Source organism: Lynx canadensis, chromosome D1, assembly GCF_007474595.2.
Source record: "Lynx canadensis isolate LIC74 chromosome D1, mLynCan4.pri.v2, whole genome shotgun sequence".
In the NCBI taxonomy this organism is placed as follows: Eukaryota; Metazoa; Chordata; class Mammalia; order Carnivora; family Felidae; genus Lynx; species Lynx canadensis.
Window position 1 is genome coordinate 70,627,515 of NC_044312.2, and position 13,657 is coordinate 70,641,171.

At 49.9% G+C, this 13,657-nt stretch overlaps 1 protein-coding gene across 1 annotated transcript in view; it reads left to right on the plus strand.

Moving 5' to 3' along the window:
• The window catches only part of SPON1 (spondin 1), a 261,395-nt gene that overhangs the window by 224,680 nt on the left and 23,058 nt on the right, over window positions 1–13,657 (plus strand). Inside the window, 1 exon segment of the mRNA XM_030331303.2 lies at window positions 8,168–8,232. Coding sequence (XP_030187163.1) covers window positions 8,168–8,232 — 65 coding nt within the window.

The window sequence follows — 13,657 nt, forward strand, 5'->3', positions numbered from 1 at the left end:
AGGTTGAGCTCAGGTCATGATCCCATGGTTCGTGAGTTCAAGCCCTGCACCAGGCTCTGTTCTGACAGCTCAGAGCCTGGAGCCTGCTTTGGATTCTGGGTCTCCCTCTCTCTCTGTCCCTCCCCTGCTCATGCTCATGCGCTCTCTCTCTCTGTCTCTCTCTCAAAAATAAAACATTAAAAAAATTTTTTTAAAAAGAAAGCAGACAGCCTCTGCTTCTCGCGTTCTCTCTCCCCTGTGTCGGAATCTCGCCTGGCCTGGCCCCTTTTTCACTCCTCTGCCTCTGGCCCTGGCACTTAGTCTTTTCCAATTGCTGGAGACAGGGTGGAGGTGGGGAGGAGGGCCTGGGAAGATCAGGTGGAGAGAGGCTGGTGGGATGGAGAGACAGACATGCCCCCATCGACCTCCCTAGCTCCCTCAGCTCCCGGGGGCTGCAGACTTTCACGTGCATTACAAAGGACAAAATGAAAAAGTCCGGAAAATGAGGTTAAACCCCAGATTGACACTTCGGTCCCCAAAGGACAAGCTAAACTGTTGCCGGTGGCTCATAGAAGCACACAGAAGGCTGGTCATCTCTCTCAGGTCATGGGGTGATGCCTCTCCTCAGAGCGCTCCACCTGCCAGAGTCAGCTGCGGGTAGAGGGGCGGTGGGGCAGCCCCCGGGGGCTCTGATGGGCCCTCCCTCTCCCGCTTCAGAAATACCAAGCTGCTTTCACCAAAACGTCTCACGGGGAAATTGTTATCTGCGAGCCTTACACAATTTTCCCATCGGAATTACAGGCTGTATTTGAAAAGAACTAAAAAGACATTGAATTTGAAACGCTTCTGTGCAACCACATCACCTTCTTGTGGATCTGTTAATGGGCTCTGGGTACCTTCTCTGCCTTTGAGCTCACCGATCAGACAGTGGCTTGGGATGACCACTGCTTCCCCGGGCGTGAGGCATGCTATGGGCACTTCAACAGGCAGCCCAGGTCGCGGGGTGTCCCCCTGAAGCGGACTCGGAAATTGTGAAATCTGACCACAGCTCCTAACGCGGCCTGTGTCCTGTCCCTTCCTTCTCCTTCTAGTTCAGGCTGTTCCAGCACAGTTGTCTGGCTGGCATTGTCCTACCGCTCTGCCAGTGCCTGCCAGCTCCACGCTCAGATCTCTGAGGATCACTTCACGCAGCTAGGATGATGGAGTGCTGTTGGGCTAAGGCTCAGAGGGCACCAGCCCCTTCCTCATCACAGCCTCTCATTCATGCAACAAATATTGCTTGAGCATGTCCCAAGCATGGTCCCAAATATGGAGGCTACAGCACTGGGCAAGAGAGACAACAGCCCTTGCCCAAAGTGGGGGGGGGGGGCTCTTCTAGCAGGGAGAGAGAACCCCTCAAAAGTAAATAAGCAAAATCCACAGGGTATCGGACAGTGACCAAGGCGATGAAGAAAACACAATCAGATAAGCTGATGGGGGCGTGCCGGGTTGAGGAGCCGGCGAGGAATTGCTCTTTTTAGTCATGGGGTCAACAAAGACCTGAAGAGAAGGTGACATTTGAGCAAACACCTGGAGGAGGCAAGGGTGTGAGTGTCATGATGTCTGTCCGGAGGACAGCATTCCTGGCGTAGGAAACAGCAAGGGCTAAGTGTGCCCGGTCCGTTCTCGGGAAAATGAGATGTCTGGAATGGCCAAAACAAAGTGAAAGTGAAAGAGGGACAGAGCCCTAAGGGATAGAGTTAGTGAAGTAACACAGGGCGAGGCTGGTCATGGAGGGCTGTGGGGGGCACGGAAGCTCCCATTTGCTGTGGGGTGTGAAGCCACTGAAGGATTTTGACCTGAGAAATGGCGTGGGATGGTTGCTGTGCAACGAGCCCAGAGGAGGGCCAAAGAGGAGGCAGAGACACCAGCCAAGGAGCAATTGCAATCATCTAGGTGAGTAGTGATGATGGCTTGGACCACAGTGGCAGCAAGGCAGGTGACGGAAAGTGGTGGGCTCATAAATGCATTTTAGAAGCAGAGCTGACAGGGTGGACGGAAGGATTGGATGTGGAGTAGGAGAGAAAGAAGCATCAGGGAGGAGAAACTGGAAAGCTGGCATTGCCACTGAGCCGGCTGGGGAGAAAAGGGCGGCCGGGCTAGGGGAGAGGACGGTCACGAATTTGGTCTCAGACTGTTGAGTTTGAGACACCAATTCAACATCCAGATGAAAATGTTAAACAGTTGATACACAAGGTAGAAAATTAAACTTCAGTCATCATTGATGTATGTATAGTATTTTAAGGCATGAGACAAGCTGCAGTTAATTATAAGGCAATATGGGACAGGATCAAGGACTTGAACCCAGCTGGATGGAGAGGGGTCAGCAAAGAAGACTGAGGAGGAACAGCCAGGGAGGTGAGAAGAAATAGAGAGGCAGCAGGTGCCAGAACCATATAGAAAGTGTTTCAAGACAGAAGGAGTGACCAGCTCTCCTGGTCCAACACTGCCGAGGGGTCATGGAAGCTAAGAGCTGGGCAATAACCGTGGGCAGTGGTGAGAGCATTGGTGATCCTGACCAGAGCAGTATCGGAGGAGGGAGGCATCTCAGTTACTTCATCTGAAAAATGGGAACCATTTGCCTGCCTGCCTCAGACTTCTGCAGTACAGACCACAGGCGACCACAGGCAAGCCATGGACCACCGCCAAATATGAACCATCTGTTTTTATTTATGACCCAGTAAACCCAGAGCTTGTCGAAACAATGAGAGACTATGTTGTGGGGCACAATTGATTTAAAAGATGCCCATAGCTCCATTATTACCTCCTAAAACGGCTCATTTCCTGCTGCTCATCACGAGGACACCCACCAAGGGATGAAAAAGCTCCCTTCAGACATGGAAGCCATCAGGGTTATTTTTTATGGTAAGTGGGAATTCTGGGATAGGATAGAAGCAAATAATGGAGCCAAACACCGTTCACGAGAGTCTACCTAAGAGGCCAGGCACTGCCCTCACAGAGGGATCTGGGTGACCCTATGCCTCAGAGCAAGAGCTCTTCGGGGAAAACTGTCAGCCAGCAGTAGCCACGCTCTTGCTGAAAACGACAAGCAAAACAGGAGAGGGACCAGAGCAAGATAGAGAGGAAGAGTAGTCAGGCCGGGTGGAAAGAGCAAGAGTTTTGGAGCCAGACACATCTGTATGGGAACCATGGTTCCTGGGTGGACTGCAAGAAGTCACATGACTTCTCTGAACCTCAGTTTCCTTGTCTGCAAAATGAGATGATAGCTGTTCCCAAGGATTTTCCTAAGAAACAAGCTGATGAATACAAGGAAATGTGCGATGAGGTGGGGGGTCTCTCTGTGCATGCACGTGTATTTAATATCATTGGTCATTGGGTGTCTGCCTCTCCAGGAGCAGTTCCTCTCCAACGCAAGGACCCTGCGTCTCCCCTGCTCTTCATCAAAATCAGTTCTCAGGGCAGCATTAACATTCAGAACTCAGAGTGTTCTAAGGCCTGCAGAGGCCCAGGCGGGGGACAGGGGGGCTGACCTGTCAAGAGTGCCCAGCTCTCCCTGCACCACAGCTTACCCTCCCGGCTCCCCTCTGCCTGGGGTCACAGGGTGACGAGCGTGGTCTCCAGGGTCAGGCTGACGTTTAAACTCCAGCTCTGCCATTGCCTAACTGGCTAACTAATTTGGCCAGATAAATGTGTTTCCGAGGATTAAAAGTGTATACCTACGTCCCTTGCAAATGTTATAAGGATTAAATAAAATACTATATAAAGGTAACGAGCACAGTGCCTCTGCCCAGCACATAAAAGCAGTAGATCGCTGTGTTATTATTGTTGATATTTCCGTTACTTTCCCTCTCTGAGTACGGATTACAGCCCCTTTCTCTTCCTGCAGGGAGGAGACCAGTTGTCGGGGCAGAGTCCCAGACCGTAGGTCGAGAGCAGGACATTCTCTGGGCCCCTTGGAGCAGAGGGGGCCTTAGGATGAGGAAAGAGGTTGTGGCTCAGGACTGGGAGATGAAGGTTCAGGCAGGTACAGGCACAGAGAGGAGGTGAGGCACGAGGCAGGGAGGAGGTGACAGACTCTGGCCTTTCACTGTGGGCATGGCTGAGATGCCCAGCGCTCTCCCACACTGGGGGCTGGCTCTGGAGGGCATGGGAAGGGCAGTGTTGGGCAAGGTTGGCTCTGACACCAACCCCCACCCGTTCCCCAGACCCACACTCTTACTCTCTGCTCTGCTCAGACTCGGCATCTCCTAATACTGATGTGATTTCTGCCTCCAACCTGTCCCGGGCCTGTGTTCGCTCCACACGGCCCTCCTTCCTCCAGAGCTGACCTCAGCCGGTGGCCTGTTTGGGGCTGTGTGATTCCCATTTGCTGTCGGTAGCTATGAAGTCTGAGTACAGCTGTGACATCTTCACAACATATTTACCAAAAGCAAAATGAAAGAGCTCATCCCCATGAAGATGGACACCAGTGACCTGCGGTTTCTTTGGGGTTTTTTATTTTAATTGGCACATCTCCGGAAAAGTGCTAATGTCATCCAAAAGAGGCATGAACTGTGAATATGCCCTGAAATAGTTGGTTTGAAAAGAGTCCTATGGGAGATGTATAAGGGCTCTAAGGATTCTTGAAAGATCCTTTCTGTGCCTTAGAGACGTGTTAAGAGAGCTTTTCATTTAAGTCTGAAGTTTGGATTGCTTACTCTGACTTTAAATCCTTCATTCTTCAGAATGGAACACGCCCCGCCCCCCGAGCAACCCCATCCAAGGCTCACCCAGCTACATGAACCTCCCATCATATGCTCCCTGAGACTCAGAGCTTGGCTTTAAGGGAGGGAGTATTCTCCCGAGGCTTTGTGGATTTGTAGATGCAACTGTGTGCTTCACAATCTGTACTCAAGCGGTGCAAATTGATTCTAATACCAGCTTGGCCTGAATGTAAATGAGAGTAAGAATAGTAACTAATATATGCATATTTGGGCACCGCATTAACACATTATATGAATGATGCCACTTAGTCCCCCAACAACCCCGTGTAGTAGAAGCTCTTTCTAAATCCCATTTCACAGATGAGAGGGCTAAGGGAGGTCAAGAGACTTGCCAAAAGACACAGAGCTAGCTAATGGTGCAGGCAGGATTTGAACTCGGTGTGATTCTAGAACCTGTACTCTCAAACATACCGCTCCCGTGCCGCTAGAACAGTAAATACCCAAAAGATGGATGGTGTTCAGTGTGTCCAAAGGTGTGGCAAGACGGGCATATATGCATTCTCGTGGGGGTGTAAATTGGTACAGATTTTTGGAGAACGATTTGGTAGGTCCTGCCAAAACTCTAAATCTGCTTCATCTTTTAACCATCCCCTAGGAATCCCTAACACAGGAAGCCTTGGGTTTGTAAACAAAGAAATATGTATACAAGGCTTCGTGACAGCATGGAAACAATTAAATATCCACCAATAATGCTAGTTAAGTAAATTACAGACCCTCCACGCTATGGAATTCTAGATACACATCAAAGGCTTTGCTTTTTCAATAATTTGCTGGATATGGCCATGGAAAAGCCACTCTCCAGTCCTATAGAATCTAGGGTCTACCAGACGAGTTTGATGCTCCAAAGATTTTTAGCTTTTTAAATAAATTTTCCATAGTGCCCCTGCATTCTTATCTGATGGAATAACACAAATGATCACAAACAAGCAAAACTATGCTATTGATCATGCAGATGGCGTGCAACCACTAGATGAAACAATTTACAGCAACAAGCTGTTCTAAAGCCTGCACACGTGGCTCCATCATCCTTGGAGCCTCCATATCCCTAAAAATTACAGCTAGAGTTTCATCACCATGCATAAACACTAATGGAGGGCCCAAACAATTTTTGTCATTATATACTGCAAAAGCAAAATCAATATATCGTCAGCTGGGACTTGAAAACCAAGATTTCATTATAATGCAAGGTGCATCTGCAGGGCCAGCCTACATGGTGTCTATCTTAACTCCACTCACATTGATCTTACTTCTTAGTAAAGTATTTCTTCAGGGGCAAAAGGATTGTCATCAGACGGTATCTCGTTTCTTGGGTCTCATGTCTTGGGTTTCTCTCTGATGCCTCTTGACTTGGTTTACCAGAATTTAAAGATCTCCAACACTTTAAACAGCACCCAAAGGACTGCTATGATGCGGTATCTACTGACATGGAAAGTTTCCCATGGGATGGTATTAAGGAAAAAATTTGAAATCATGGTGCAGAATAAGTATGATGCAGTTTTTGTGGGGAGAGCCGTATCTAATGTGCACACACATACGCACATGCACGTAGTTGCATATGCAATGATATACACCAAACTGTAACATTCTGGAGAAGGAAGCAGAAGGCAGGGTAGATGCTGGATGGACTATGGTCACTATTCGCATTGTGTGCTTCTGTGATGCTAAATCTGTCTACAGTATGCATGTACAGTTCTGTTTATGCATTATTCTGTATATGTAAAATCAAAGAAAAACATATACTAGAGCCAGATGATGAAGGCCATGTAGGAAAACTCAGGAATTAAGAACTGGTCATGGAGAGCACGTGGGTGGCTCAGTTGGTTACGCATCCAACTCTTGGTTTCGGCTCAGGTCATGATCTCATGGTTCATGGGTTCAAGCCCCGCATCGGGCTATGTGCTGACGGCACGGAGCCTGCTTGGGATTCTGTCTCCCTCTTTCTCTGCCCCTCCCCTGCTCACTCTATATCTATCTCTCTCTCAAAAATAAATAAATAAACATTAAAAAATAATAACTGGTCATGGGAGTTGTGAGGAGCTACTGAAGGGCTGAGGCAGGGAACGGAGACGGTCGGATTTGTGGCAACATGGAAGGTGCATTGGGGGGAAGCAAGAAGGTATGGAGACTGTGGGAGGAGGCTCAAGGGACTTGAAGGCTGTGGGCACAGTGGGTCTTGGAGCCCGCCAGCTGTGAGGGGCAGGAGATGGGGGGAATGGAGGTTCACAGTAGATGTGCCTTTAACCTGCTGGAGGAGGAGTGGGCTTCTGGGGTTGGAGGAAGGGCTCATTGCGAGCCATGGGATGTAGGAGATGACTGCAGGGTGGTGGGATTTTCTGGGCATGGTACTCACCAATTAAGAAGTTTGTCGGTTCATCCTAAATATGTCCTAGGCACTCACGCCAGGCATGGCTCTAAAAACTGGAGCAGAGATATAAGCCAGCCAAGCAAGTCTCTGCCCCCTTGGAACTCAGGGACCTGTTCAGTCAGCAACAGAGTACTTCCTTCCTCAGCTGGTGACATTCTAGGCTTTTCCAAGTACAGTGGACAGTGGCGTCTGAGCACTGCTGGGCCCAGCCAGGGGAAGGGGAGATCCAGGACCAGCTGAATCCTCTCCGGGGAAGGTCCCTAGCCAAAGCCAAATTTGGGCCCGTGGAAGCCTTAAGCCTTGAAAAGGTTATGATACTCCTCTGCCCCGTCACTGAAGATAAAAACCCAAACAGACTGCCAAGTAAAGTTAAGCAAGATCCACAAACTTCTGCATTTCCCCCCTCGATGTTGACTTAATGCTTTCCTTCAAATTGTTAATTAGCAAATCCTTCCTCAAAAATCGATTTTAAGGGCCCATGCTACACGCTGTCCAAAGCAAATAGAGCGGAATGATATGAGCGGCACAAGGGGTGTTGGCCTCAGACTTTGCTCTGGCCTCCTGTCCAAGGGAGTCCAATCAGGTGTGTGGGTCTCAACACCAGGAGAGGTCTGGGGCCGGGGGGGGGGGGGGGGGGGGGGTGGTGGTGACAATCCTCCGGAGCAGGTATTGGCTACCCTGCAACTCCTCATGCAGCCGGTGCCTGGACACAGAGTGCACAACCTGCCTCCAGGCTGGGCATGATATAGAAGCATGGCCATCCAAGGCGGAGACCGGGTCAGAGCTCCAGCTGCAGTGCGGGAGGGGTGGCCGGAGCTGGAAACCAGGGTGTGGCTCAGTGAACCCATCAGTGTGCAACACACAACAGACGCAGCGGGCACTGAGCCCCATCCCCCGGGATGGCCGAGGCTCCCGGGCTTCGCTACCCTGGGGGGGGGATGGCTCCACACCTGGGCAGCAGGTAAGGGAGTGAGGGTGGACGATGTCACCATGTCAAACCTCTCTTGCTGCCATGAGCCTGGCTCTCCTCACTAAACAACTGTGGTCCTTTTTTTTGCAGAGTGATGAGGTCCTCACCGTCATCAAGGCCAAAGCTCAGTGGCCAGCCTGGCAGCCTCTCAACGTGTAAGTAGCACACAGACCCTGGCCATTTCTCATACTCGGAGCCACCCACCGGCTGGCCACCACATGAGTTATGTCATTAAAGTCAGCAGTACCTCTCAGGTGCATGAGCAGGTGAGGTACACTGCCCACGTGTGGGCCTATCACACTTACCCGTATCTTCTCAGGAATACGGGCCTGGTCCTTGTCTCCCCCGATGGCTCTAATACCACAGAACCGGACATAACAGTTGCCATTACGTGTTCACTCATGTTCTCGGCCACGACCGACTGAAACCACCTTCGCACACAGGTACACTCACTCTAGGCAGGTCTTACTCGTGGAAGACTAGATTGGCCCCAGTTTATCTCTTTCCTGTCTACTCTATCCCTTTAAGATTTCATCCTCCCTTGTATTTTGATGACCTAGGGTATGCTGATGGCTCCCTGAAGGACTACTCCGCCAGGCAGATATGTAGGTAGGTAGGTAGGTAGGTAGGTAGGTAGGAAGATAGGTAGGTGAGTAAGTAATCATCCATCCATCAGTTTCTTGGACACCTCTCTGTAGATGGCATATGTGGACCTTGAAATCATCATATCAAAAAAACAAAACAAAACAAAACCAAATCCTGTTGTGTTATCCTCTCCTTAGAAACCCTCCATGACCTCCTTTGGTCTCCAGGATCACCTAGAGAGGCCCCAGTGAGCCGAACATGCCCCAGCTCCTGCTTCCTTTTCCTTAGGGCTCATGTCTTGCCTCTCTCTACTCTGCACCTCTCTCTAGCCATGCCGAGTCCTGTGCAGTTCCTTGAACGAGCTTTGGTTTCACTCCTCCTTCAAGGATGCAAGACTTGGAGCAAAGTTCCTGCCAACTGCATGAAAATGGTTTATGAAGAATGGCTTGGCCATTCTCTGGAGTCGTCTATACCCACCGATGATGGTGGTGATGGAGAGCGCAATGACACAGGCAGTGGGTGAGATTCTGCTCGGTGGGAGCAAAGGCAAAGTCAAGATGATGGGTAGAGAAGCACAGGATGGGGTAGCAGGAGCGGAGAGAGGAGTGCTCCCACACAACCAGCGGGGAGCAGGGAAGCTGCTGCCAGGCATCTGGTGCCCACCTGTTTAACCATTCAGCAAATTAACCGTTCCTCCCCCACCCACGATGTGCCAGCCCTGTACACCCAGTCCCCAGCCTTTGGAACCCACAGCCATTGGGGGTGGGGGGATGGACAATAAAGAGAGGTCTCCCACCCCAGAGCTGCCCTTTGCACACCTTCGGGTGACACCATACACCATGGTGGCCGTGCACACTCCATGGGGATAAATGTTATGATGAGGTCATAAGTGGTTCTGGAAGCCTAGAGAAGGGGCACAACCCAGCCGAGGATTGAGGAGGGGTCATGAAGGGCCTTGTTCAGAAGGTATCATACAGGGCTGAGTCTGGAAGGAGGCTCCTTGCCCTGGATTGGCCCAGGTCTGGGCAGAACTGAGGCCCTAAGTGGCGACCTGAGAAAAGAGAGACAGGCCCACACCTGGACAACTGACCAAGGGCAGCCGAACTGGCTGCGTAGAGGCCTTTCCTGGCTTGCTGTGACCTCCTCTGAGGAAGCTGGGGCCAGAGTGGTTGGAAACCTGCCCAGCCCTGGAAATGCCTTCCCCTCCAAGGAGAAGCAGCAGAGGCAGGGTCTACTGCCCCCGGCTCTCCCCTGGTAGGGGGGCATTTGCCTGTCTCAGGCCTGTCCCACCAAAAAACACCGATGTGAATTCACCGAGGCCCTGAGGCCCCTTCACATCATTAACATCAGTCAGAAAAAAACACCCACCGTGAATCTTGTGCGCTCAGGCTCTCCTCAGCTGCCCCCAGCTCCCAAAACTGCATGTGGACGAGTCCTCACCTTGGGCTCAAAACCAGGCAGGGGCCGGGGGCATCTGGGCCAGAGTTTGCAGATGCCAGTGTTGATACCACTAGGGAAACCTGATCCCAGTTTTCCCTTAAGGAGCCCAGGGTTTGGGAAGGTGTAAATGGCAAAGCAGGGTGCTTCTGGAAGGAGAGCGGAAAGGAGGAAGAAAAAGCAGGGAGCAGAGAGCTGTCCTCTTGTCTCTAGCGCCTACTATGTGCCAGGTACCCTGCCAGGACTTATGTTCCTCATCCCACTCCATCCTCATACTAACCCCATGAGGTAGGGGTCTGGAGCCTCACTTTGCAGATGAGACAGAGGCTCAGACCTCAGCAGCCAGCTCCACCGGCGGAGGAACTAGAATTCCAACCCTCCCCAGCTGCCTCCACTCCCTGTGCCCTTACTTATTACAAGGCCCCTCCAACTACGTAACAAGTCATTCAGTGTCCGTCTTTTCACCAATCAAGACATATATATATCTGCCAGTCAGACTTCGGACCAGCATGAAATTCACACTGTGACCACAACCAAATTGTCTGACTCCTGCCCCAGAACAAAACAAAACCGTGACTTTCACTTACCTTGTGTCCTTCCGTTAAGGATGACTGAAACATTTCATTGCCTCAACAAACATTTATGGCCGGTCTCTAAAGGGAAGTACTGTCAAAGATACTTAGGAATACAGTGCTGAGCAGAGCAGAGTTTCTCATGAACTCACAGTTTAGTGAGGGAGAGACATTAACCAAATGCTGACAAATGTGACATGTCTGTGAAGATATAAGGTGCCATGAGAGAGCGTGACGGGGACACTGACCCAACCTGAAGGTCAGAGAAAGCTTCCTTTAAGGGATGGCCATTGAGCTAAGAGTTAAGGAACAAATAGGAGCTGACTAGGTAAAGAGGCAAAGAAAGGGGAGAACATTCTAGAAAGTCTAGAGAGACTATCATGTGTAAAGACCCTGAGGAGGGTTCAGCATACTTAAGGTGCTAAACAGTTGTGGTATAACTAGGTCCAGAAATCACAGGCGAACTTGGTGTGGGGCCAAGGCACACATTAGGGATTTAGATTTTTCCATTAAAAGTAATGGGAAATCTTTGAAGGGTTTTAAGCAGGATGACAACATGATCAAATCTGCATTCAAAAGAAAACAAAACAGGGGCGCCTGGGTGGCTCAGTCGGTTAAGCGTCCGACTTCAGCTCAGGTCATGATCTCTCGGTCTGCGAGTTCGAGCCCCGCGTCAGGCTCTGGGCTGATGGCTCAGAGCCTGAAGCCTGCTTCCGATTCTGTGTCTCCCTCTCTCTCTGCCCCTCCCCCGTTCATGCTGTGTCTCTCTCTGTCTCAAAAATAAATAAACGTTAAAAAAAAATTTTTTTTTAAAAAGAAAACAAAACAGGGGTGTCTGGGTGGCTCAGTATTTTGTCCAACTTTTGATTTCCGCTCAGGTCATGATCTCGCAGTTTGTGAGTTCGAGCCCTATGTCGGGCTCTGCACTGACAGCTCAGAGGCTGTTTGGGATTCTCTCTCTCTCTCTCTCTCTCTCTTTCTGCCCTTCCCCCACATGAGCTCACTCTCTCTCCAAAACAAGTAAATAAACTTAAAAAAAAAAAAACAACAGTAACAAAACTCTGGCTCCAATACGAGAAGGTTAAGAGTAGTGAGGGGAGAATTCACAGTGACCTTGACAAGGATGGTGGTGGTAGAGATGGAGAGAGGTACGGCGGTCGTAGAGAGGTGTAGGAGCAGAATCCCACAGGCTGCAGTGATAAGTTCAATAAGGAGAGTGAGGGAAGCAGAGACACCTGGATGAATGGGTTGGTGGGGCCACCTATTAGGTTCAGAATAGTAAATGAAGTTCAGTGGGAAAGACCATGAGCTCAGTTCTGGATGTGATACGTTGGAGATGCACGTTGGAGGACATACCTGCAAAGGAAGGAAACAGAAAAGGAGTAGCAAACAGACTGGGGAAGGAAGCTTGGCATCAGGGAAGCCAAGAGAAGAAAGTGCTCCAGGAGAGAGTGGTCAGCTGTGTCCAGTGCACCTGAGAGATCAAGTAAGATTAGGGCTGCACCATGCCTATTGGGTTGACCAACATGAAGAAAATCAGTGACTTTACTGAGAATCCTTTCCACTGAGCAATGGCGGGCAGCCTCCAGGGGGGTGAAATGTGAACAGAAAGTGAGGTTATAGAGTCAGCGAATACAGACAAGTCTTCTGAGTTCGCTGTGAAAGAAGAGTGGCTGGAACAGCTACTGCTCCAAGGAGTAACAGAGTCAATGATGTTTTTTGTCTTCTTCTTTTTTAAGATGGGGAAGACTTTTCTGTAAATTTGAAATATATATATATTTAGGGACACCTTCCCAGCTTTCCCCCGTCCCTCAGACTTCATGAGACCCCAGTGGAACAGAATTAACCAATGGCAAACACCCAGACCTCCCAAACACCCAAACCCTCTCTGCTCAGTGCTACCAGCTCGTTAGGGGAAAGGAATTTTCCTTTGATTTTCCCATACCCCAGTCTCCCCTTCCCTCTTCCAAATCTCATTAGGAAGTCAAATTAGGAAGCCTCCACGCAGCCAAGTTTTGTTTTGCAGAAACAGCCCTGCCTCTCCTCACTGAGCCTGCCCGATTGAGGTTAATGGGATTCTATCCACCCTTGGGCCAGTGGAAAGCCGGGGTGACCTACTTTGTGAGGTCCTGCCCTGTGAAACTGACTTGCTTTTCAATGATCTTCATCTTTTTCCCCAGGACCACTTCTCAAAGGACAGCCATGAACGAAACAAATTAGCTGCTGACTTGTTTAGCTCAATAAATCAAGCTGTGGGTCTGTCAGCCCAGAGTGCAGGTAGAGACAGGAAAGACAGATTCTGAACAAAACCCACATCCTTCACCAGTTCCTCTGGTGCCTGAGTCGAAAATGACCAGGTTTCCTGCAAATCAGTTCTAAATTTCTACCACCCAGTTCCTCCAGGTTAATCTGAATGCTAGGAATTACTGGAACTTCTGCAAATAATCTTTATTCTTACAATGGATTTTATAAGGGACTGTATTCTCTGTAATTATTGCCAGCCACTCTGTTTAATTCACATTTGATTAGACAGCTGTCCTTGTTTTTGAGACAGATGAAGGGAGGGTGGACTAGAGACAGTCACCCTCTCCAGCAATCCTGCCCCGCAAATCACCCAAGCCATGGCTCTCCCCATGAGGACAAAGGCATCTCTCTCTTTCTCAGATCCGGGCTGAAAGTTTCAGGGCCCTTCCTGTCTCCTGTAGCACTTGCCCAGGTCTGCCGATACCCTCAGGATTGTAAAGACTGGCGTTGGACTAGAGGAGCAGGCGGTAGATCTAATTGGCCAGAGGGACCCGGAGCCCTAGATGCCTCCAGGTTATAAGCAGTTTTTCCGAGGCAGAAACCTCAGACCTACCACGCAGGACTTCAGCCTAGTGTGTGGCTCTTGCGCCCTCTAGTGGTTAGATTGAGTTTCTGCAACTTCAAAAGCTATGGGGGATTATTTGAAATACAGGAGAGACAGAACTTGGCATATGAGTGACCT